A 26,230-nucleotide genomic window follows, 5' to 3' on the forward strand; every position below is an offset into this window, starting at 1 on the left:
AAAATAAATAAATGGAAAAATGGAAAATTGTTGGAATTGTTTAACCAAAGTATTTCTATCAATCGCTTAGGTGTACTTCTGCGCGTGGTCCACCACGGCGATGAACAATATCAACACGTATTCGATGTACTTCGTCAATATATGGAATTTAACGAACGAAGAGGACGGTAAAACGATATTGTTGGAGAAGTACTTGCACGAATCGCCCACCGACAAATTTCCTTCGTACAGATATTGCAAACTTCAAGATGGAACTCGCGTCTTGAGGCAGGTACTCTACGAAACTACCGAGAATTGAATCTTCTGCGTCACCGCATAATACACTGCGACGATATCTTCAATAGTTTGGCAGGACCAAATTGTTTACATCATAGTAACATTCTTGACTCTGATCTTGTACGAAAGAAAGGTGCCTTGAGAACTATCGCAGTATCATTTCGTATTAAAAATCGCGTTTGAAAACGAATCGCACAATGCCAGCGTCTCGAACGGTTCTACAGAACCAAACAATTGTCTACGCTGTAGTAATTTTCCTGGTGTAAATTTCGCACAAAGAGAGTGCTTCGTTTAAAAAGTGTACACAGTAATAACTCATCTTTTGTATAAAAAAAAAAGCGGCGTCCCTCGTTTAAGAAGAGACGCAGAAATCGGTCGAGGAGACCTATCCAATTCGAGGTCGGCGAACAATTTCTCCGGGCGCATTAGAGCGTGCGAAAGAAGAAACGCTAACAAACGAGCAACACCGAAAAAAGACAAGTTGCACGCCGGTGCGGATGTTGGCGTCCTATTGTCTGGTTCTTCTGCTCGGCCAGGTCGAGAACCGACTCTCGGGGAGTGCCCCCCCTATAGATTGAACCGACCACTTGTTCCAATCGGTCCGAAACAATCTGAAACTGTCAGGACTACGGGCCCCATGGGCTTCGCCTGGTAATAAATGGAAACTTGGCGGCACCGTAAACTCCGTGAACGGGAACGCGAGAGGGAAGAAGATGAATTTTAACAAGCCGCCGGGCCGACCGACACGAGCATACACGGATAAACGACAACCGATATCGCGGATCCGCAAACCGATGGGCAAACTATCACGACTCTTACGCTACACTCTTAGGTACACGATGTAATACTAAATATGCAGATCGTCCGAGCATCAGAAGAAGGCAACGTTTATCGGATCACGGCGAGGACGAGGAACGGGACATTGTAAAGTCAAGGGAATTTTTTAATTTACAACTTTCAAGAGGGGTATTTTTTTTTTTTCAAGCTTTTTTTTCCGTAGTTGTAGCAGCGATGGTTTATAGAATTTTGTAAACAAGCAATATAGTAAATATATAGTTTTGAATAAGGGAATCAAGTTGTAATATAAAGTGAATTTTCCTGAGGAATTTACACGTCGACACGCTTCCAGTTACGGTAATTGCTTTAACGGCCAACTAATCGCACAGCTCGATTGGCTGTACTCGTAACAGAGCAGAAAAGATACTATTAAAATTAAAAGACACGGAGGCGTCGCGATATTTTTGTTCGTTTTGGGGAAACGTATATTTTAATGGATAATCCACGGTAATAATTTTTTGTTCCAAGTTACGAGATCGCCTATTTAAGCCGCAAATGTTTGCATCGCCGCGAATGGACCAGCTCGATCCGTGGTTCCAGAATCACTGAGACAACGGTAAACCACCGTCCGTGTGTCGCGTCGAGGGGTAAGAAAGAGATAGAAGAAAGGTGGAGAAGAGACGGACGGGAGGAAGGAACTGCAAGAAGGGAAGAAAGAGCGAGACAGAGAGGGAATATCGCATACCTGAGTGAACAGGTGTGCCAGAGTGGACGACGAAGTGAGTTGCTGTCCAACCGATGGCGGCTTGGCCAACGAGCAGCCTGTTAAGTCCCTTCTTGAACAGGGACGCAATCACTGACCGATTTCTGAATTCGCCGCGACTTCGCGACGGAATTCCACTCGAGAAAGTAAAATTGTTAATCGCCCCGAAATCGGCTCGACTCGTCGACGATACGATATTTTATTTCGATTCATCCGAACGTATCCAAAAGCGTGCTGTAAAGCGAGTGACATTTCGAAGTACGAGTACCGAAACGTTCCATCAATTACATCAGGCACGACGGTGTAATTGAGCTCACGATCGTCGCTACTTTCTCCGCTGGACCGAGAGCATTCGAATGCCAACGTTTGCGCCGAATGCACTCGCCGAGTAAACGGTTGTCTTCGTTTAATCTTGAAATTTGCTTCGTTTACGGGAAGTATGGGGTTCGACGTTTGCGTCACTCGATAATTAAATCCCCTTCGTTGCGGGAAATCCTCGTCGCCGCGGTTTACTCCGAACGACTCGTACTCGAAACTGTTATATTTGTTTTCGTTGTTATCGATGCGCCGTTATCTATGAGTAAGTGCAATAATTATCGTAAGGAAAGGAGTGCAACATCTTTGAATAATGGGAAGATATGGAGCGGCGAGTAACGATTGTACTTTCAAAAGGTTTGTATTTTTTGAAGTGAAATCGTTTCGGTAGTCGAAACAATAAAGTTTGAACAGACTTTTTATTGCTAAAGAAATGAGGGTTGTATGTACATATTATCAATTCTAGTTTCGAGAGTACAATTTAAGAATAAATAAAACAGATAATAAAGGGGACCGAGAGTGTTTTAGTTATAAATAAAATTAATCTGACAATTGTGAGTGAGCACTGGAATAGCAATCACAAAGCAAACACTGCTCTAGAGTCTAGAGTTCAGTATAAGCATGAACAAATTGCATAGGCGTGTATATTAATTTCTAGAGGCGCGTGTCTAACGTGCGAAATGTTTACAAATTTTCAAATGTTACAAAATCAAGCTTCTCGTTATAAAACATATAATTGATGAATGTCGAGGAATATAACAGGATCGAACAGGGGTTGAAACTTACGAACAATATACAGTTAATTATCAATAATAGCAACGTCGTTATATAGTGATAAAATAGTTACAAAATACGTTAAAAGGCCAGCTGCGAACCCTACTAGCGAATTACAGCCATGGGCACGTAGGTAGCCGAGGAATAGCAAGTTATTATCTTGCTCGGTACGCCTACCAGTGGAACGAGTTCAATCGAAGAGTTCGATCGTTCTGGCCGATTAAGCGCCATTGTGTTTGCTTGTCTCGAGCAGGTGTCCCGAAGACAGATATTGCTTGCACGCGACAACGTTAAGAATTATCGATGCCACGATTAATGTACGGTCGATTTTAAATCCGACGACGAGCTTGTGAATAAACCTGTGTCCAATTTTGTATCGAGTGCCTACGCGTGCTGACGGGAATAGAATATACGTGCATAATTCTGCATTGTAAAATTCAAAGTGCAACTGCATTTATTCGCGCACGGTTTAAGTAAATTCTAGAGTGACATCGATATAGTATTCTTAATGACAAAGGTTTTCAAAAGATACAAACAGTTTTATCTTGACTAAAGTAAGTTACATTTAATGCAACGCGTGTTGACTGAAAAAGAAAAACTGGAAGCCCCTTCTGAAGGACCCTTTATCATTTAACGTAACACTTGCAGCCGCAAGAAACGCGATATGCGACGAGGGAGGAAACGGAATTTGCAAGTGAATCGCTTCGACGAAGAAGAAAGAGCCGATAGGTGAGCTGGATCCAAAAACAGTTGCGTAGAACAATACGTTCGCGAGCTGTTTAATTCAACGGACGCGGCAACGTTCTTCTCAGACTCGAGGCTTTTTGCAGAATTCCGAGAAGACAATCGGCCCGAACGAGGTGGAAGCGCGAAGTACAGACACGAGGTAATAAATCAGGGCTCCGATTGAAATTTAATGAGGAAGGCGCTGGATGCCCCACAGGTGTACGTTCGCTCTTAAACGCGTATAATCCGCCTGCACCCTCTCTCGCATCCCTTTTCTGCCAGGATGCTCGGTTGCTCGCTGTTAAAAGCTACATTCCATCGGCCAAACAACCAGTTCTGAATCGGTTTCGAATTCTCGATGACTCATGAATCTTGGATCGCGAGGAACTATCTCTGTCGGAGGAGAGGAAAGAGCGAAACAAGCGTCGAAATTGCCTGATACGTATCGATAAAAACGCAAACGCGCCCGATTGGCCCATTATCCGCATTACAGCCATTGTCTCCCTAATACACCGTCATAAGTTGCGAGCGATTTATTGTCCACGCGATCTCGGAGGACGTATTGTTTGGAGAATCACGTGAGAAAATTATAGAGGATCGACTCGGGTAAATAATTTGGGTTTCTTTCAATTCTATTCGCGAAAGATGCGTATTAGTAATGTATGGTCTTTTGATTTGTTTCTCACGAACAGGTGCTACCGATTCCGTCCTCTTGGGCACTCCAACAGGAAGGACGAACTATGTTTCGGAAACTCACGGTGAAATCAAGTGGACCTAATCTTCGACTCGCGTGGTTCTCGAAACAACAAATTTTCTAAAAATAAAACAGGATAAACAACGGAATTTTAAAAATCGCGATATTTCGAATTTTTAATATTCGTCCAGATAAGAATGTTGGCCATCTCTGATTCACATGGATACGTCGGGCTAATTTTGTTAAAAACAACAACGATGTTTTTCTTCTTATCTCTGACAGACGATGGAGCACGCATCGAGAATGTCGCGCCCGTACGAGGAGCTTGCTACACCGATCGAGATGCAATAAAGAGATAAAGTAGAAATAAATTATGCACAAGTAATTTTCCGAGTATGAAAATAACGAATAATCAGGAAGCAAGCATGCTTCATGCAAATAGTTTCGTTGAAAAGTGATCGATTGGAGATTGACTATGATTTACAGATGCGTTGAAATATTACATTAGTTAGATTAGTATTTACGTTACTATTTGCATCAACAATCTGTACCAAGAAGAACAAAAATAAAGGCATATTGTAGCTTTTCTATTGTTCAGGACAATTCGTAAGCGATGTTACGATAAGTAAATACTAAAGTGATATGGTTGCAAACATGATTGCATCGCACAGATACTAAAAACGTCAAGATGGTGCACGTGTTCTAATCAGAATTCATTAGGAATCCAACGTATTTTTATCGTGATATATTCCCTCCAGTGTCAGAATATTTGTTTGGTCAGCCCCTGAGCAATGTAGTCTTCTATTTTATGACTAAACGTGTCCAAACGACTAAGCTTATTATTTCAATATGAAAGGGATAGAGTTTCGAAACCGGAGTTCTACTTGTAAAAATAGATAGAGAACGTGGAAAAACTTTCCAAGAAAAATAATAATTTATCATTGCCTACATTCATTGGGATAGATATACAGAAATATAGAAGCTACATGAACGCGTTGGCCGCCAGACTGAAATTCGTGAAAATTTTATAAAACACTTTCATATCAACCATTACAAATTACAGCCGGAAACGCTATTATTTTATCGGCTTGCTCTGTCTATAACGCATTCGCAGGACTCGGCGAAGCGATACGCGCCCTTCCAGTGCCAAGAGGTTCCCCACCCCTGTCTCAAACTGTCATATCGCGAAGAACGCAATTGTTAGAAATTGTCCAGGTGGCGTAAACCCTTGTGAGGAATATCGTGGAGCAACACTCGGGCTCCCTAGTGCCAAAAGGTTCCCCACCCTTGCCACGAAATTCCCGATAGCGAAGAAGAGGAGCGTATATACACATAGGAACTGCAACCGGGGAGTCTGCCGTCGGGGCCGAGACCGAGACAGGCTTGCTCCAGCAGGCGAGCAAGTGCCAGTTGCTCGGCGGCAGTTGCCACGGCTGGACATACATTTGCGTCCTTTCCTGGCGGAGTCCTCCTCTTTGCATGCCCAGCTACCCCCAGCTGCTCAGCTCTCGACCCCCGTCGCGGTACGAAAAAGAGAGTCGTTCGAGATCCTCTGTAAACGGGCGGCCCGGTGAGCGGAAGAAAGTGGCAGCCAAGAGGAACGCCGGGAGATCGCAAGGCGAGCGCAAAACGGTGGACAAGAAGAGAGATCATGAAAAGGAGGATGCCATGTGCCAGGAACAGTGAGTGCGTGTGAGTGACCGTGCATGTACGTGCGTGTCGGACCAGTGGCTTCGGTCCTTCGACCCTCGAGGACGTACTCACCACCCAGCCCGTGGACACGATGATGATCCCGATGATCCGTGCCGCCATCCTCCTATCCGTCTTCGTTTATCTCGATGCTGCCGCGAACACCGTCACTGTGGCCAAGGTATGTGGCCAAATTGGCCGTTCGTCACGAAAATCGTGTAAGCTTATTCGCCTTTGGAGGCGTTCTGGATCGTTCATGAATCGCGATCGCGGCTTTTGAAGTTACATCGGAGTACAGGTGATGTGCGCGCGACGGTGTTTTACGCACTCGCCACAGAGTCTCCTAATAGGGTTTAGGATTTTCTTTCTTTATTAAGACACACATTTTTATGGAAATAAAATCTTGGAATCCCTTCTCGGAAACCTTTTTACACTCCTGACCGTGTGTGTCTGGAAATAGAGATAACATTTAATTCCCTCCAAGTTTCAGGAAAAACAATTTCTCTATTTCCTCGCGTCTCGCTTTCTCAACTTCTGAATTTCAAATTTTTATTTTCGCACAGTACGGACCCGCAGATGTTTAATCTTAACGAATCCACTGTTTGGCTTTGTTTGGAAGTGGAATATAAGTAATATATAATTCTTTGTAATTTACAGGAAAATCAATTTCCTTGTTTCTTCGCGTCTTTAAACTTTTACATTTCGTACCTTCTTTAAGACCCATAGGTAAACGCGAAGAAGTTAGTTTTGTTCTTGTTTCCTAAGAATTTGGTTTGTTTTGTACGTGTTACTGGTGATCGTTTACCTAGACGAGAACTGCGACCATCTCCGGTTCGTTTCTCTGTTAATTAGACGCGGTTCCCAAGCGCGATAAAGCGCCGTGGAAACAACGTATCGAACAACGAGCGAACGTTTTACAAGTCGTTGGCGTTATAGAAAAATTATTAGCACTCGGTGTGCTACGCCCGTCGGTCTTTTGAGCGTCCCGCGCCGTGCGATACAAACAGTCTTTTGTTTGCACGAGGCAAAGAGGATAGGTAAATAGCGCTGGTATTATCCGACGGCCGATTAAAAGATCCGACAGCGGATTCTTTTTTAAATATAATTATAAACGCGTGATATCTCTAGTTCTCGCGCTGGCTAATGATTAATCGGAGTCCCGCTGCACCGTGCTCGTTGCTAACTTAATTATGTGGAGCACCGATAACTCGACGCTTTTACAGCCGTAAGAAGATAATTTCGATTTCTCGTTACGAAATTTTATTCCATTGTACATTGCGGGTTTTCAAACGATTCCTTCGCCGAACAAAGAGCTGACTTCTTTGGAATTCTCCCGATCTCTTTTATTAGCGCTGTTTTCTCGGAATTTCTTTATTTTCGGGGCAGTGGTGGAATCTCGAGGATTTTCCGAATAAAGTAACGTTGGTTTGCTGTACCTCTCGAACTGTTGGAGATCGACAAATTAGAACTTTCCTTATTTGGTTATCTTTTGAAATCATTAGTTCAGTTTTAAACCTGCGTGCATAGAAATTTAAATGGTTAAAATATTGATGTCCATAGCAGAGGAGGGAGCCTTAGCGATAAATAAAAAGAAAAGGCTCGAGTACTGTTGGCTTAATTTTGTGTTCTTCCATCAGATGACTTGAATTTCAGTTAAATGAATACTTTTGAAGTAACGAATACTTTGCTTGAACAAATTTAAAAGACAAACAAGAATTACTTATCACTCGATCGCTTGAGCGAGTTCTATATTTGAACAAAAGATTTCAGAATGCATTTTTCTTCGTTTTCACACCTGAACTTACTCCGTTTGTCACCTCATAAATATTTATCTCCTTTAGTCCAGGATCAAAAGTCACTCTCAACTGGTTTCTTTATTCGGCATAGATCTGTGTGTATTAATTTATTTAGTCGCACCGATAATATATTACTTCTGTGACGTCGATAGTAGTACGGCTAAAAAAGCAGCATCAATTTCATTTTTGTTACACAAATAAGCTTAATAGGTACAGCTCTTTTATCGTGTAAAACGGTAGAAAAAAAACAACAAGTATGCAACACAGCAGCCGAATTAACCAAATTTCACGATTAGTATACCTACCTTTTTTCTAAAAATGCAAATTTCAAACCGATTATCCAACGAAATTTAATTTTCGAGTTCTCCTACTGTCAATGCCAAGGAGTTATATAACGAGGTATTTGGTAATTGTTTTCTGAAGAAACAGAAATGGAAATTCGCCAATAAATATCTGAAATTCTTCGGATGTGATTCTTAAGCGTAATCGTTATTTGTTGGCGTCTCTGTCTACAGGTTGCTGGAACGACGTTATTTAAAATTGCTTAGCGTGTTATAAGCGGGTGTTTTTAATCTCGAAACGCAGTGCATTTGAATTAATTAGAACAAGTCTCGTAATCGATTGCTCTTGACACTTCTATCGAAAAGTGGATGATGGAATTGTTATTTTAATTCAAGGTACACACTTTACCATTTATGTTTTTATTCTCACAACGACAGCGTTCGTTCTACGAAGCTTCTTATATTCTTAGGGACTTCCACAAGTATCTACCATCTTATCAAAATTTACCTATGAAAAAATAAAATCCTAAACCGTTTGCCTCGCGAACGTTCCCATTCTACAGAAATCACAGGGTTCGATCAATTTCCTCGGCGATACAGCGATCGAACCGTGGACGAATCTTCGCCGAGGCACGTTAAAGAGAAAATCGCATTTATTTATATGTCGCGGTCATCGTTTCCGCGCTATCGAATTAATTACGATAAAACGCGGCAGATTGTCCATTACGAGAAGTTGTTCTTTCTTCTCCCGTCGTAGTTGTTTGTAAACAACGGCCCTCTGCGTTGTAAAAGGCGAGGGGTAGCTAGGCGCGATAGTACGATTTTTCATCAGCGCGGATAACAATTACTTCTAATTATTTTCTGGAATTCCAAATAGAAGGCGTTCGCGGTGATAGTTGTCTCTCCGAAGTTCAAACGATTACTAACTTGACAAAGTCGTTTACGAACGCGGAATCCCGTATTTGCTCAAAAGACTTTCGTGTCTCTTTATCGTCCCTGTAACGGTCGTAGCGCGCGGACCTGCTGCGTCAATCTTTTTATACATTTCAATGTTATCATACAAACACCCTCGATCGATCCCAAAATCCTACATAAACAATATATCAAAATTCAAGCGTGCCTTTGAAGTTTTCTTAAAAATTGCTACGAACTTTCTGGACGACCCGATACTTGCTCCTCTTCTCGTACCAATTTCTTTCCCAACTTCGTTCCCGTCGAGAAACCTTTCAACGGTGGCCAACGATAGTGGCCAATTTCGTTTTCCTTAAACCGCACCGAAACTGGTTCCCGCAACATTATAGGAAACATCGTAAACCACTGAGAGAACGCGAACTCTCCCCCTCGAAGAAAGCACACCTGCGGAATGTGTCAAACTTTTTTTTATCCCGGTTCTCCGGTCGAGAAACCACTTACGTAGGCACAGGTCCCGCCACCGCTGAGGAATTCATACGTGGGCACACTCGGCATCTGAACAGCCTCTTTTTTTCACCTTTCTCCAATTCGACTCTACACGCACTCGTCAGCTTGGTGTCGATAAATAACCTATCACGACTTTTTTCTTCCTCGCTCCTTCGGCTGCCTCCTCGTAGACCTTCGAGGCACGACGAGCGCACGCTATTAATCAGCGAAGCGCTATGCGAATTCCATCTGTACGATGTATCATGAAATGTCGTTTATCCAGAAATCCCACGTGTTCGTGGACTTCAAGTTTGTGATTTCGTGACGTTTCCTGGCGTGTTCAGTGTTAAAGGATTAAAACATTTGTTCGGAGATCAGAGTACCCAGATTAGATACCAGTGAATCGTCACCAGTAAATTAGTCACCTTAAAATTCTCTTTTTAAGTCTACGATTTACGTCGCCGTGAGACGTGAGGATTGCCGAGTGCAGTTAGTGTAAAAAGATTTAAAAAATTTGTTCGATGATTGAAATGAAACAGATAGATCAGATAGTAACGGATTGCTAGTCATGCTAGGAATCGTCGGTGCTAGGAAATATAGTAAAGTGCAATGTTAGATATATTAGTCATATGTTACTCGCATGATTGACGTCAATCACGAGTCGTATCTTCGATATCAGGGAAGTGTTAAAGATTCCAGGTGTAATGTTAGATTAGTCATTGGTGACGTTAATATCAGCGTGCTCATGGGTACTGGTTGTATACTAGTCACTGTGGAAACATTGATATCACCAGGAAGGTATTAAAGATGTCAGGCTCAAGTTCAGCGTTCGAGGTATTAGTAACACGCTAGTCACATTAGAGACGTTACTATCAGCAGGTAGGCATTGATAGTATACTCAATAGTCACGGTGGGAACATCGATATCAAAAGGGTGGTATTAAAGCTGTCAGGCTCGAGTGCAAGGCCCGAGATATTAGTAACGTACTAGTCACATTAAAGGCGTTACTATCGGGTAGGTAGGCATTTGTGGTATAGTAGTCGCATTAGGGACCGCGATATCAACAGGGTGATATTCTGTTCAGACAGATTAAAGGTGTCATTCTTAACTGTTCATTAGAGACACTGGTAACGTATCAGACACCTTAGAGCAGTGTTTTCAAGAAACAAGGAGGGCTCTTGTATGAAATCAACTTTATTTTTAATTTACCAAGATAAACGTTACTGGTTTAATATATTTTAACGTTGTTTTCGTAAGAATTAGCTGGTCGGCATTCTTTTGGCGGGATACAACCATTGTCGCTCAGGGATCGCGAGCAGGTCGGGCGTAGGTGTCTCGGCTTCGATTCGCGCTTTATTTTGTAAGAATTAGATGGTCGGCGTTCTTTTGGCGGCACACGACTATTGTCGCTTTTCTGTTTAACCGTTGACGAGCGAAGTCAGTCGCTCGACGGATTTTGTGGGAGCGAATAAAGTCATTTTTAGTAGAGTCGTTTATCGTGAAAGTGATTTAAAGTATTTAGAAAGTGATTAAAGATCCATATTAAATGCTAGAGAGTTAAGAAGCGACACTTGAAAAAATATCTTAGAAACCACTGCGTATCAGAGATGCGAGAATAATCAGGAAAATTAGCGGCCACGCCAAGATAGAATCACCCCTCCCATATTAAGTACACCGACGCGAGCAGCTTTGATTTCATCGTCGATTCCAGCGTACCTCGTAACCCTAGAAACATTATCTCGTTTCGCATTAAAGATCCGCGCTATCACTGGATGCGCAACGGTACCGAAAACGCCAATATCGCGCCAGCGGATCTCTAATCCCATTTATCCGCGCGTCTCGTTAGATCCGCGAGTGGACGACGTAAAATTCAAATTACACGCTGAAAGTTCCCGCCGTGCCTATAATTCCTGTCGCTTTATCCATAATCTAGCGAACAAACGATCCACGGTTACGTTATAAACGCGTCGGGCCGCGTTTGCGCGCGTGCAGTCCTCCTCTCGTTACCCGTAGGATCGAGAAGGAATTTCGTTTCGTTAACATTGAACGTATGCAAATCGCGAGACAAATTCTTTCCACCGACACGAACGGCGGAGGTCCGCTTCCGCGTAATCTCAACTTTCTCGCGAGCCAGTGAGAAGAGATAAAACGATCTCTAAGGTCCCCGACGATCCACGGGAAGGTGTCGAAGAGTGCACGTGCATCGCTTAAACAGCCCCAGCCGGCTGCTACCTGGAAAAAGAGACACGAGGTCGCTTCCAAGTACCTCGCAATTGGCGTATCTCATCCCCGGGCTGTCCCTTATCTGATTTTCATTGAAAATCGTCGTTTTATCTCGCGAGTTCGCCACCGCGGATACTAAACCCAGCCCGAGCGTTTAAAGCACTCCATCGTTCGCCACTGGCTTCGCAGATGCTACTCGAAAGTGTTTTTAGCACTAATTTGTGGGCTATGTTGTTCCTAATGAAATTTCAAATAAAAGTATCGTACCGCTGCGTCACTCAACGTGGTAGCAATTCATTGCACTAAATTCTCCCATATTAAATTATTTCGATAGAATAAATTTATAAATCAGTTAATATATTTGTTATAAATAATAGGTAATTCATCATATGAGTGATTTATGGGAGGATATTGTTGTCCGGAAAGTTCATGCCTATTTTTAAGAAAAATTCAAAGACATATTTGAATTTTGATGTATATTAATTTATTGAATTATACATGTACCATTTTGTTCCACAACCTTTCCACCTGTTAAGGAATGTACATATGTTATTTGTTTTCAGTCATTCAGATATATATTCAGGCCTGTACCGCTTACTTAAAAATCGGCACGGACTTTCCAGACAGCCCGATAAATATGATTGGTAGCAAAGTGCAAACTTCTACTTTGTTCCATACAATACCATCGCGTATCAGAGATGAATACATCTCTGTTGATCAACCGGTTCGTTCGTTAGGACAGTTTAATTTTAATTTGAAATACAAATGTAAGCGAGTAACTGGATAAACGGTTGTTCATCGTTCATTGATTGTACGTTCGTTCGTTTCTGGTCATCTTCGACGTGGATCGAATCGACGCGACGGTCGAGGGGGGCTAATAGACGTATCGTGGCTCGTGTAAAATAATTTTCAATCCGATGAGGGATTTCTAAATCCGAACGTGTCGCGTTTTAATCCCCACGGGACGAGTAATAATTAATAAGAAGCTGGCTGCACGAATGGCGAGCATCAAGCCCAGAAAGAATGTGTCTAAGAAACCTGTTTGGGGAGAGCCAATATCTTACGAGGTCCTCTCTTCTTTCCCTCGTTCTCCTTCTCTCCTCTCCTCGTCCTTCCCGCGACGAACACACGTGCACCTTCCCGTGCATTGCGACACGCAGAGCGTCTCCCGAATGCTCAGGTGTTAGCAGATATTCCCCTTTCTGCCTTTTGTGCCTTCGTTCCTTTTTGCATCCGCGCCGGTCAGCTTGTTCGTCGTGTCTACCGATCGTCCGGGTCTCCCCGCGTTTCCTAAACTTTTTAGTCGCGAAACACTTTTTATCTGCGACGAACACCGATATATTATTACCGAACACTCGCATTCCTTTGTAACCGATTCCACCATTCGATCGAAAAAGAATAAAAAAGAGAAGCGTCCGATGAAAGATCACGGAACAGATCGATACACGAAACGCTTAATTTATTACGGGAATCGAGAATTACAACTTCACGGGGAACGTTTAGTTTCGGGAATAAATTAAAGCTGGATAGAATGACCCGCGGCGCTTGGTCACGGTTTTCGACTTCCTCTCGAGTGTCCGTCCTCCGCGAACGGGCGCCGTTGGAATTCTGGACGAGTCGAAGAAGGCGAAATCGAGTCGATTCCGTTTCGATTGGGCCTGAATAGCAATTACCGCGTTGTAACGTATCGCTGGAAAAGTAATTAAATCGATCGTAATTTTACAATCGGCGTAACATGCCTACCAGGAGACCTTGATTGTCGATCATCAGCCTGGTAATATTGAGTTTTATCGAGGCTCGAATCAATCCCGGCTACTCTATAATCAATTCTCCTCGTGTCAACCACGGGGCAAGCGGTATCGCGTGGCGCCAACCTGCTGGTACGCTTCATTTCTTTTTTCCCCTCCCTTAGTTTCCCTCTTTACTTCTTTTTTCATTATTTTTCTTCGAGAGAATATCTCGCTTCTTTTTTCCTCTTACTCTCTCTCTCTCTATTTCTCTCTCCGTATTGCTCTCTGACCAGGTAGGCGAGGCAGGCGTCGTGTAACTTGTCTTTTTACGTTCCAATTCCTGGTGCGTCATTATCGTTCGTGACGTTCGCCCGAACCTACAATTAATAGTAACTACCGCGGAAAATGTGCTCTGATAATTGGCGCGCGTGTCAATGACGATGGCGCCGTCAAGACATGCCTCGGTAATTAACACTCGTTCCGTTTGAAAAGACTCGTTCGTGGGGAATTCGAGTGCCAACTGTTTGGCGTTAACGAGTTTGACGGATCGAAACGGGTAACTCCCTCTTGTTCGCGAATCGTTATTCATTCTCGCTGATCAACATCTCGCGAAGGCGACTGTCTCGCGGATAGGCACGACACCGAACTGTATACAATAATTTGCCGCGATCCGTGGAGACAGAGAATGAGATACGAACGGTAGTCGAAACAAGTCTGCATGGGCTGTATATGGTTAAAAAATAAACCAAGCAAGCATCAAGAAGAGAAAATCTGTAATCACAATCAGTTTCACATACTCCATACTAAATAAACGTCGACTATTCCGAACGGTTCTCGCCCATCGTAGCATACAAATTTGAGTCAAATATTAATAATCCGATACCGGAACCTAATATTTCCGGGAAGAACTCTTCCGTTACTTCTTTCGCTGCTAGTGAAAGTGCTTCGTACCTCTCAATACGTAAACAACTTTGACCATAGCATAGGGAATCGATACGAAATACGACGTAGTACAGAAATGTATAAATGGGTCGTCCAGAAAGTTCGTGGCAATTTTTAAGAAACATTCAAAGATATATTTGAATTTTGATGTATATTAATTTATTGAATTATACATGTACCATTTTGTTCCACAACCTTTCCACCTGTTAAGGAATGTACATATGTTATTTGTTTTCAGTCATTCAGATATATTCAGGCCTGTACCGCTTACTTAAAAATCGGCATGGACTTTCCAGACAGCTCAATAAATATGATTGGTAGCAAAGTGCAAACTTCTACTTTGTTCGATACAATACCATCGTGTATCAGAGATGAATACATCTCTGTTGATCAACCGGTTCGTTCGTTAGGACAGTTTAATTTTAATTTGAAATTCGATATATATTTATTGAATTATATATGTACCATTTTGTTCCACAATTTTTCCAGCTTCTAAGGGATGTCCACGTGTTATTTGTTTTCAAACACTCCGATGTATTCAGACCTGTACCGCCTACTAAAAATCGGCATGGACGTTCCAGACAACCCAATACAATGCATGGTTCACGCGGCCGGTAGCAAATGTTAGAAAAAGGACGATCTTCGACGATCGGCAGTTATGGTCGAGGCGACACGCAGTTACTTTTATTTGAAAACCTCTCGAGCCGATACAATAGCGTCGTTTCGTTCTTTAGTTGTATTCTTCAATATTCTTCAATATTCTTCTATTACACTTCCATATTTCCACGTCGAACATTACCATTCCCATCGAACTCTTACGTTCCACCGATATACATACGATCTGTCCATGTTGGTTTGCTTTCCATATCTCGTTCCACTGCCTCCTCATCTTTCACCATCGAGCCCTGTACACGCAAACATTTCGTATAATTTCGATTTCGAATTCAGATCCCGGCGATTCGATATTAATAGAAACGGAACGTGACGAATGTTCCGCGAATTTTTTTCTCGCTTCCTGTCGACAAACCGGCTCCGGTGAAACGGGATCGTACTCAATTCGCTCGATACACACCGTCCACGCGTGCGGAATCGAGTACGGAACTGTTCGAAACCCTAAATGCGCTCGGACGTAGGTGATCGGCAACAGGTGCAACGAGGTGGTCGATGCCTATTTGTATAAATTTGCATTCGCGCGTCGTCGGGGCTTGCACACTCGGTGCTCCCTTTCTACGAATTCCAATTAGCCGCGGTGACACGTCGGATCGCGATTAGAAATTTATCTCGGTTTCCACGATTCGCTAATTAAAAAGAGATTCAGTCAAACTCGTAGCTAAGGATCGAATACTCGATGCAACGAAAAATTAAACTACTTAAAAAAAAAATCGTGAGATCAAGCTGAAGAGCTCTGGCTTTTACTTCGTGTATATTATTCTTGTACGACGATACATGAGTGCATCCATTTATGCAGTCGATAATAACATTAAAATCCACGCTATATTTTAGATAATGTATTAGGGGGACCAGAAAGTAATGTCGTTTCTTTTACATTAAATTCAAACGAATAGTATGTTTTTATTTTTATTCAATTATGTAATTGTCCTCGTTATCAACAACCTTCTGTCATCCAGCGTGCAAATTTTCAATACCTGATCGATCAAAATTGATTGGTACACGGTGAGCTGGTAAATAATAAACAAATATTTGCAATCGCAGAAACGACATTACTTTCTCGCCCCCCCTAATACATAAAAATACTCTGTGCAATCGAGTCAATAATGACTGAGATTTCGAAGCAATCGGATAAATAAATGCAAACATAACCCAAATTTTCAACGCTATACAATTTTCTCGTTAAAAATTTCCTAAAACTGGCCCGTTTCTATGAACGTCAAAGAAGCTACACGTCTCGATGCTTCGCGGAAGATAGTAGTTCCTCTTCTTGCAGCGTCGCTGGCACACCCGTTACAGGTTTCAAGTTTGCGCTCGACGGGTAGTCAGCCAGGAGATTTATTTTCCGCCAGAAGGAAACGCCTTGTACGCGATTACGCGCCGAAAAACCCGTTTCGTAGCAGCGCCGAATCGTGTTATCAAATTTTTGTTCGTTGCGCGCTGCTTCTACGCGGGGCACGTTAACGAGACAAGCGACACGCTAGCGCTAGTGGAACATGGTTTCTGGTCGACAATCATGCGCGATCTCGCTTCGATCAGAATTAATTTCTCCGTAAATCGCGGTGGAACGTTTACGCTCGACGCTTGTTAGTTTATTGGTAAACAAATTGAACGTTAAACGGGGCTCCGTCGGTGAGAATTTCAAGAACGAACCTTCATCCGATTATCTTGCTCGTTAATGGATCGTGTGACGGGGATTCGCGGCGTTCCTCGAAACGTTGATTTCTAAAAAAAAGTGCTCGTTCTTTGTACGAGGAAGCGGTTGGGATCATTCATTGAGAATCCCCGCGTGCACAATTTATTTACTTGCGCCCGCATGCTTCCCAGTTTTCTGTGGTCGCTCGCGGAGAAGCAGTTAAATAATTGCGTTTGGAAAAACGTCCGCGACTCGCGGAGCGGTATCATGGTCTCGATCTGAACGATTCTAAGCTGGAGACGCTGGTAACGATCGGTTGGAAAGAAAAGATATCGATTTAATGTGACCACGACGTCGTTAAAACATCAACGAGTGACACGAAATGCGTTGCATAATACATTTGGATCTGTTGAGTTGTAATATCGGTTGGAAAGTTTCCTAAACTCGAAATATCGTTATACATCGTTTATGTATTTATTAGTTTAACCGGGATTGGTGTACAGCGTGAACAGAAGTATAAATAATTATCATAAAACGTGAAAGACGATGTTTAAGTGTCGTTGTTATTAAAAAATAAAATCGATACGTGATACGCCGATGGTTGGATGATTTGCACAGGAAACAGACAGTTTATTCTTATCTTGGCATCGCTGTCGTAAATTTTTAAACGGTGACTATTCAGCATGCGTTGCAAGTGCAGTGGAACCTCGATGATTGCATGAGAACCTCGTTCAATTGCATCGCGTTGACAAGTGGAAGGGTCACGTAGGATCTAGGACTCCGTCTAAATAGAACTTCACCTTCTATTACATACTTCATCCCATCGGGAACTCGACGAAAATAATATTTCTTTATGGAGATATCATTCTTCTAAAAAATTCAGTCACCTTGTAGATGAAACTGGTTTACTTCGCATATATTTATTTGGACGTAAAAAAAGAAATTATTATACATTATTATACGTTATATTATACCATATACATATACACATATAATCAAATAATTGTAATTATAGAATGCAATACTTTTTATAGAACTGACAAAAATTCAATTTATAGAACATTGAATTTTCTCTAATAGTTGAAGGCTTAATATTTCGTAAATCCCAGCCATACATATTTTCAATTTTCGTTTAACTGCATATTCTGTATCCAGCTGACATTTTGTTACGAGGTGCTAATTGCCAATTGGTATTCCCATACCTAGATCCTGATCCACGTCCATGATGCAACGCGCGAGAGCGTGTGCGTAGATTCTCTCGCGGTTGTTTAAACATTCGGAGGCGATTATCGGGTTTCAGTCGGCCGAGCACACCGGCAGAATGTTAAAGGATCATTTACTCGTACTTATCCTTCGCGAGGATTCTAACGATTCGCACGTTTTCCCCTTTGTGGCGGTTGCAGCACTTAACACGTTTCCTCGTTCTCTAACATTCTTTTCTTCGCGATACAAAGAACGACTATGCTGCTAGCTCTTCAAACTGCGAGTGCTGCGAACGTTATTGATATTCATCGGTAAGTTGCAATTAACGCCAAGCACATTAACACACAGGGCACGGAATGCGTTTGGAACACGGAATATATCCACCTATAAATAGCTTTAGGTTTTTCTTTTATTTTCCGCGATCGATCCAGAACGAAGTATCGCATTCTGATATTAGAATTGCTCGATCAATTGCAAGCGGGTGTAACGTGCTCGACCGAGAGCGAGGTTCCTACATTTCGCGATCCAGGACGGTTTCTGCTCGTGAGTCGCGTTGTTTCTATCGAGATCAGCGCGTAAACTACAGTTCCATTACCAATAACGTGCTTCGGTGGCATGGATATATAAGTGACTGGACGTTAATCGCTATTTTCAAGCGCCCTCGATGGCGACCTTATAATCAGAGACACTGACAAATCACTGTGTTTCTGTAGTCGTCGGGTCCGCAGAAAGAAACGACACCTTCTGGGAACCCGTCATTAGATACACGTACCCGGCTCGCAACGTGTCTTTATCCGTGCCATAACTCGGGATTCGATTCAGAAAAATCCTCGAACTCTAAGTTACGCGCTTCCTACGAGGAGTTACGTAACCATACGTCGTTATAATCGTTAACAGTTCTTCGGGACCGTTAATATGTTAACACTATGCCGTCCGTACATCAAATCGAGGTTTTTTCGTTTTGCGCCGGTAGGACTGACTGACTGACGCCACCGGCATTTGCCCAATAATTTTCGTGCCCTCAGGGGCTGTAGCGGTGATTTTTCAAGCTACGGTACGGGTTTAACAACCCCGAGGTATCCGGTGCTACAGGGGGGGGAGGGGAGGGCCAGCGGGTCTCTATAGACGAGAAATAAGAGATACTGCAAACAGTATTAAAACAATGTAGGAATCATGTAGAATGAAGAAATACGCAAATGTAAACAAATAGAAAAAGTGGTAGCGAAGTAGCTTTGAGAATTAGAAAAAGCTGATTAATTTAATAAACGACCGAACTGAACTGATAGTTTTCGCATGCCACCACAGTGGTGTTACCGGACGGGATAGTGTTGATATAGTAGCAATTTTTTTAGCGTCTACTAGTACACATCCCGACGCTATATCAGAGGTTATCCTACAAGATTCTAGGCGCAGGATAGCGCGAGCAGGTGCATCACTCTAACGCCACTCTAACCGCCGTAGATAATTACTAATCATGTTATGTCATCGTGGTTGCACGCGTTCGCTCGCCTGAGCAGTTTACGTCGATACAGGGTAGCGACGAAGCATCAACTGAATTCTTCAAAACCTCGTATCCTTTCGAGATTTTTATCGTAAAGTGTGATAAAATGGCCTGAATGGAAAACAATCCATAGATTGTTGCATTTATTCATAGATTCGTAGAAAGATGCGAATCTTCAGACTCGTAGGATTTGTATATTATTTTTAGCATCGACGATGAATAAATTGTTAGTAGCTATTTTAGGAGAGACAATCACGTTCGCTATACGCTTGTTGATAATCGTTCTGATACATCACGATTCGTACACGTTGAACGTACATTAATTTATATGAATGGTTACAACGTGCCCCACATACAGAATTAAATATCATGCTATTCGGAGACTTTAACGTGGGGACGAAGAGACAACAGGGTCAACTGCTTGTAAATTGAATTGGCTCGTCATAAACGCAACGAATAATGCTTAGCATATGCAAACGTGTATCTATAGACACAGTTTTTCATGGCTAAAACACGATAGTAACTATTCTCGAAGCTATTACCGATTAACGTTGTACGAACTTTACTTTCAATATTTTTTGTATTCTCGTATCCTCGCGCATCTTGTAAATTCTTGCACATTCAAATCTTTTATAAATGCACGAAAATCTGCAGTCTATTTATAAGTTAATCTCGCACTTTCGTCTGATCGTGTCTTAAGGCAGATCAATTTTTGCAAATAAAAAACAGGATTCAAATTTACTTATACAAGTTTTAATATATTATTAGAACTGACAAAATAAAGATGGCGAGAGCAGTGGTACAAGCAGAAAAAAAGAAACATACATATGATAAGAGTGGGTAACCTAAAAATAAATAGAACCAAAAAGGTAGTTTTAAATTATCGCAGGAAATTTGTCCAACATAGTCGAGAGTAGTTCATCCTTTATTCCTCGGTGGAGATCTATCCCGGCATAAAAGGAATAAGCTCGTGAATGCTGTGCCCAGTGGACACAGTGTCTAGCGTCCATCAAACGCCCCTCGAATCCATTCCATAGGTGTGCACTGTGCGTGCATGCGTGCACGATGCATCGAACAAACGCGGTGTCGTAACACGTAACGCCGAGAGAAAATGACACAAAGGGGGCCACTATGTTGCGTGTAACACGATAGAATATAGATTGATCTCGTTGCAACGAGCGGGCCGCTATGATTACAAGAAAAGGAACGACAAGCTGACACCGAGCGCCTGATGCGTGCTCGATTTAATCGTTCCTCGACGCTGAATTTCCCCGCGGCGTCGTCTGCGATCCGGAAATAGCAGAGCAGTTTTTCCAATGGCATTCGCTTCGTATGTAACGCGCTATTATCGAAGACGGACGGGGGAAAAAAGCAGCGTGGAAAAACTTGATAGGAGAGGATCGCAAAAACCGCGAGGAATTTCTCTGCCTCGCGAATAGCTCAGGAGTATCGAATCGATATACGAACATCTTAATCCTTCGATGGTCCACGTATTCGATTTCGTACAGTGACATCGAAATACTAAAATATTACCAGTTTATTCGTGGTATTCGAATGTCTATTAAATGTTGGAATATTAAACAATTTTAATAGTCCTTGCTCGCAATTTCGCGTCCGTGGCGTCTGTCGTTTTTTTTTTTTTTTTCAATCGCGCCCGCGGCGGCGCCAAGTGAGCCACATTAGGCATTCGTCGTCGATAGTTAGCATTCAACGCGTTGTTCGATTATGCCCACGCTGCACCACGTTGCGCTGTGTATTACGCTGTATTGCATCGTATTGCATCGATGCTACGGCGTTACGCATTCCCGAGAACGCGGGTGCGTGCACCGCCAATGTTCGGGCGCCACCTTTGGATCTACAGGGCGTTTCAGATCTATTGGAGGATAACTCGATTCTATCGGCAAAGTTGGACCTGTTTTTTTTTTTATTATTATTATTATTATTAAAATACGAATGCGAAGGTTGAAGTCATTTCTCCATAAAAGAATAATGAAATTAAGGTTATTTATTGAAACATGAATGTTATGAATGAAATGACCTCTGACAGAGATGGGCAAAACTTTAGGCTTCGAATAAATCTGAAGGGTGCCGATGTTTTGAACATTTTTCAAAGAAGGAAACGAGACAAACATATCGGCAAACTTCAGATTCATTCTAAGCCTAAGGTTTTGCCCATCACTGATCTCTGACAGTAGTAACGTTAATATCGACGTTATTTGAACACTTTAACGTGCATCACCGATGGTTCATTCGTGTCTGCACCGTGGGGTGGAGACAGACACTGAAAATCCGCGCCGGCGTAAACATGTCAAAGACACAGTTCCTTCCGATAGTAGCAATGTCGACAAAATAAATGTTGTCGAAGTGCTACTTAATGGCATTTTTGACGTTGTATTTGGTTCATTCGCCCGTTGTTATGGCATCTTGGGTCACTCCTTGACCCGTGGGTCGTAGGTTGCCGACCACTGGCTTAGATGATAGTAGTATTTCATGCTCTCTAATTAGCGACGCACTCCGAGCGATACACTCAATAATTTTGACGGGCGTTATTACCGACACGGTCGCGCATTGAACATCGTAAATCGGATTTCGCATACCGTACGCTGCAAATGCATGACGTAACGATCCAGGCGCCTCTTCTGATGGATCGGAGGCGCCTTCTTTACTGGATAGAGGCGCCTCCACCGTGTTAAAGACGCCTCTGTTCCACGCTGTTCCGAGTGAATCATTTCTAAAGCAGAGGAGCTTTCGATCGGGGAATCTTCGCAATTAGCCTGCGCGCGTCGAGTCATCTAGTTCGATAAACAAGCTGACGCTTTTCGGGCAGATTTACGCTTGTGTTTTCGCCTTCCTGTACGATAAGATAACGCGTTTCGTTTTGCGAAGACTGGAAGACGCAAACGAGCGGTTCAAGAATCATGGGAACCTTGATCGCAGACATTTTCATTCTTTCTCAACCTTCAACATGACTTGCGCCTTGTTGGACTCTTTGAGTCGTTCGAGACCCTTTTCGAATTGAAATTATATCAAAGTTCGATGAACCACGTAACTACGCCAGGATTTATAATATCCGCGGAGTTGAAGAAAGATGAAAAATGCAATAAAGAAGGCATTAAAGTTCTGAAATTTTATCTCAGTAAGGATTAGGAATATCAAAGTGAGAAATTTGTCAAATAATAGGAAGGTACCTAGGCGAGGACCAGAATATTTAAACAAAGGTTTTTCAACGATATCTGCGCTATTGATTCAGTTTTACTCCGTACTGTACATACCATTTCGAAGGTTGGAACACGACCACCAATTATGGGCAAGGAATGAGATTCGCAGACGCGCGTGAGAGGTCACGAAAGATGATAGCATAATGCACTGGCGAACTTCTCGGAACGCCGAACGATGTCGACGGATTCAAGGAAAATCGTCAAAGAATTAGTCATGTCGCGAAACATCCGCCCGGTTTTAATTTTAATCCCTTTCTTTGCCGGCTCCGCTCGACGAGGAGTCATCATATCCTTCCAATGAACGAGAAGTGGCGTTCGTAACGTAGTATCGACCAGTCGAACACGCTAAGGGTATTCACGAAGTGATTCATGAACGTTACTCATCGCGAATCAAACATATTCCTCGTAATATCAATTATCGACAATTAAAGATAATTATTTTGTTTGATCTCGTTGAATCGGGTTGAACAATTTATACTCGTTAGGGAGAAATTCAAGGAGCTATTATTGTTTAACAAAAACAACGCTTCAGCCGCTCGTTCGTGGGCTTCTTCAGGTTTTAGCAGAAGAATAAATGACGTTATTAAGAGAAATAAGAAATCTGGTGGATTGAAGAAATGTTACTATACAGGGTGTCCCAAAACTCGGGGAGGAGCCGGAAATGGGGGGTAGCTGAGACGATTCTGAACAACAATTTCCTTTGCAAAAATGTCGGATGGGGCTTCGTTGAGGAGATATTAAGAGAAAACCCCGACCAATCAGAGCGCGCGTAGACCGTTCGAGCGGCCGCGGTAGCGAAGGCTTCGCGCTAGGCGGCCGCGCTCATTGGCTACCGCGAGCGCTGCATCGGCATCCTCGCGCTCTGATTGGTCGGGGTTTTCGCTTAATATCTCCGTAACGAAGCCCCATCCGACATTTTTGCAAAGGAAATTGTTGTTCAGAATCGTCTCAGCTACCCCCCATTTCCGGCTCCTCCCCGAGTTTTGGGACACCCTGTATAATAGTTTCTTTTCCCTCTTCGAGGTGTACAAAAATAATCGATAAACTCTCGACTTCGTTTGAATTGAAATAAATTCGCGTCTTCGATACCAAGTACTTGTTGACTTAATGTATACCTACGTGGTGTGGGTTGTGTGTTTTAGGAGGAGTGCAGGAAAAGGATAGCCGAGTGCACAATGAGTGACGGCGCGAGCACACCGGTATGTGGGAGCGACGGTGTTACGTATTCGAGTCAGTGTCAGGTCATCTCAAAGCAGTGTCAAGGCATGTCTATTCTTATCAAACACACTGGCCCTTGTCCAGGTAGGGTGATACATTCTACTCACAGTAACGATAAAATTCTTCGCCGGTAGTTCAATTATACTTCAACGATGCTGAAAATGTGAAAATATATTTACAATTATTCGTAGCTACATAATTATTCCTACTTAAAGTTTTCAACCAAAAAGAATTATATAAATTATACGCAAGTATAAAAGCGAGTTTATAAAAACAGAGCAGAACTAATTAGTCCGAATTGAAGTCTGTTATCCAATGACGACCACGCTGAGGATCGAAAACTTTCGTACGCTTAAACGTTTCTATTCAAATCGCTATTAAAAAAACAACAGCCTCGATTCACAGTCCCAAGAATATTAATATTTCGCGATGATCCCTCGCGCATCTCGAGTATATCAAAGATAATAAACGGCTTGCTACAACCAGCGTTCGATTTTGATACACCCAGCATCGTTTCTAACGATCTCGATAAACGAAAGATATCGATGAAATCGTCTAACGAGGAACAACGTCGTTGAACCTGTCCATCCAGAGACGCCAGCGTGTTTCTCCGCAAGGCTGACCGCCAGGCCAGGCGCACGACCAGTATGTCGTCCCGATGGCACTTACGCACCGGTGCAATGTCACGAGGAAACCGGGTACTGTTGGTGCGTGACACCGCAGGGCAGACCGCTGCCCGACACCTCGGTAAGACACCAAAGACCAAGATGTTTGAAACCTGGTCCCAGATCTGCTGCTTCCACCAGGAGCGGCCAAAGGAGGCGCTCGCCGAACTGGAAGCAGCGAAGGCAGTACAGCAGTAAGCACAGGAACACCTGCGATCGCGCGGAGAAGTCCAAGTTTAACGGGAACCTAATCGAGAACTTCAAGATCGAGTACAGGCGGACCAACATCTCCACCGACGGTGAGGATACATGGAGAAAGGAATACCGTGTATCGAAAGAAACGATACCGTGGTCTAGTTGTTTAGATTCGGTCGAGTTCTTTCCGACTTTTCAAAGACTGCAAGCGTCGCCGGAAGGACGGGATTAAATAAATGAATTCCGATCGTGACATGTTTAAGAAAATAAATCTGTATAGGATTCATGAATTTTGGCGAAATTGTAAAAATAAGTTTCAATCGTACAGAAACAAAGCGTTGGACTCGTATAAATTTTCGCGAGTAGTTCGGCAGTCAACGTGGCAAAGGAGGGCGCCGAGGTCGAAACCTCGTTTTTAAACAAAATTATTTTTGCATTTTTGAAAAAAAAATTTTTTTGAAAATCGGAAAGAACTCGCCCGCCATCCACAAATTTCTGAACTAGTTTTATATCGTTTTTCCGCCGTGGATTGATCGATAGGTGACAAGAACGTGGAGCGTGTGTTGTCGTGGAAATTCGTCACCCTGGACAAAAACGGCGACGGCTACCTGGACAGGGCCGAGTACAAGGAGCTCCGGAGGCTCGCGAAGAAGGCGGTAAGACCGAAGAAATGTGCCCGCACGTTCGCCCGCACGTGCGACCTAAATCGGGATTTGAAACTCTCCAGGCAAGAATGGGGTGCCTGCCTTGCGAACGACTTCACTCGTAAGTTTAACACGTGGTGCACGTGGCTTCTCAAGATACAGGCAGATCTTCGAGGGTCTCGCCCCTTGGATGACACTTGCGCTATCGACGATCTTCGACCTTCCTGTCCGTGTGAAATCGTCGCGCGTCAAAGCTCGTCGATTTTAATTTTAATTGCGATAATTGTTGGTCCGAGGATCACCCCAATTTAAGAGTCAAAACGTGCGATTTTGATGTTGATAAATTACGCCAAATTATGTTGATAAATTTGAGAAATTATGAGAGAAATTCACCTGTTAGCAACGCGATATTAATAATCAGTCCATGTGACAGATATAGAATCCTGACCCGATGGAATTAGTTTTATCAAAAATTTTAATTCCCTTTGAATTCCATTCAAGGACATTCTCTTTAGATACTGCGGAACTCGCGCTGTAAACATGACTAAATCTGCTTTCCTGTTAGTCGGGAGTTTTTTCTCAAGGTCACAGCCGAGGTTATTCGATGCATAAATCAATTTTGAACGCGGCAATATTTGCGAAGCGGCGCCACGCTGTTGCGCCATGAATGATTGTCTCCTCTAGGAGCTCTGGTATTAGTTTCTGCCATTATCACTCGTTGTTTTTAATAGATTCAATAAAAACATGTTGTTATTTATATTAACCCTTGGAAGCCTGATTTTTCGAATTAAATTTAAAGAAAATATCAGTGTATTTATTATTCGAACAATTTTTACAGCCGAGGTATAGTCATTTTCTTCTTAATATAATAAATGCAAACCACATATATTGAAATAA

At 42.7% G+C, this 26,230-nt stretch overlaps 1 protein-coding gene across 3 annotated transcripts in view; it reads left to right on the forward strand.

The window, feature by feature from the left end:
• The first annotated feature begins 303 nt into the window (after window positions 1–303).
• The window catches only part of LOC128885076 (SPARC-related modular calcium-binding protein 2), a 33,398-nt gene continuing 7,471 nt past the window's right edge, over window positions 304–26,230 (forward strand). For 2 of the 3 annotated variants that reach the window (XM_054138838.1, XM_054138839.1), the window contains exons 1-5: window positions 304–4,237; window positions 4,324–6,195; window positions 23,754–23,913; window positions 24,422–24,793; window positions 25,230–25,454. In XM_054138838.1, coding sequence (XP_053994813.1) covers window positions 6,109–6,195; window positions 23,754–23,913; window positions 24,422–24,793; window positions 25,230–25,454 — 844 coding nt within the window. In that variant the 5' untranslated portion in view covers window positions 304–4,237; window positions 4,324–6,108. The remainder of the gene's footprint in view (window positions 4,238–4,323; window positions 6,196–23,753; window positions 23,914–24,421; window positions 24,794–25,229; window positions 25,455–26,230) is intronic. The other variant, XM_054138837.1, reaches the window with a different exon arrangement.

This window comes from Hylaeus volcanicus, chromosome 2 (genome assembly GCF_026283585.1).
Source record: "Hylaeus volcanicus isolate JK05 chromosome 2, UHH_iyHylVolc1.0_haploid, whole genome shotgun sequence".
Lineage (NCBI taxonomy): Eukaryota > Metazoa > Arthropoda > Insecta > Hymenoptera > Colletidae > Hylaeus > Hylaeus volcanicus.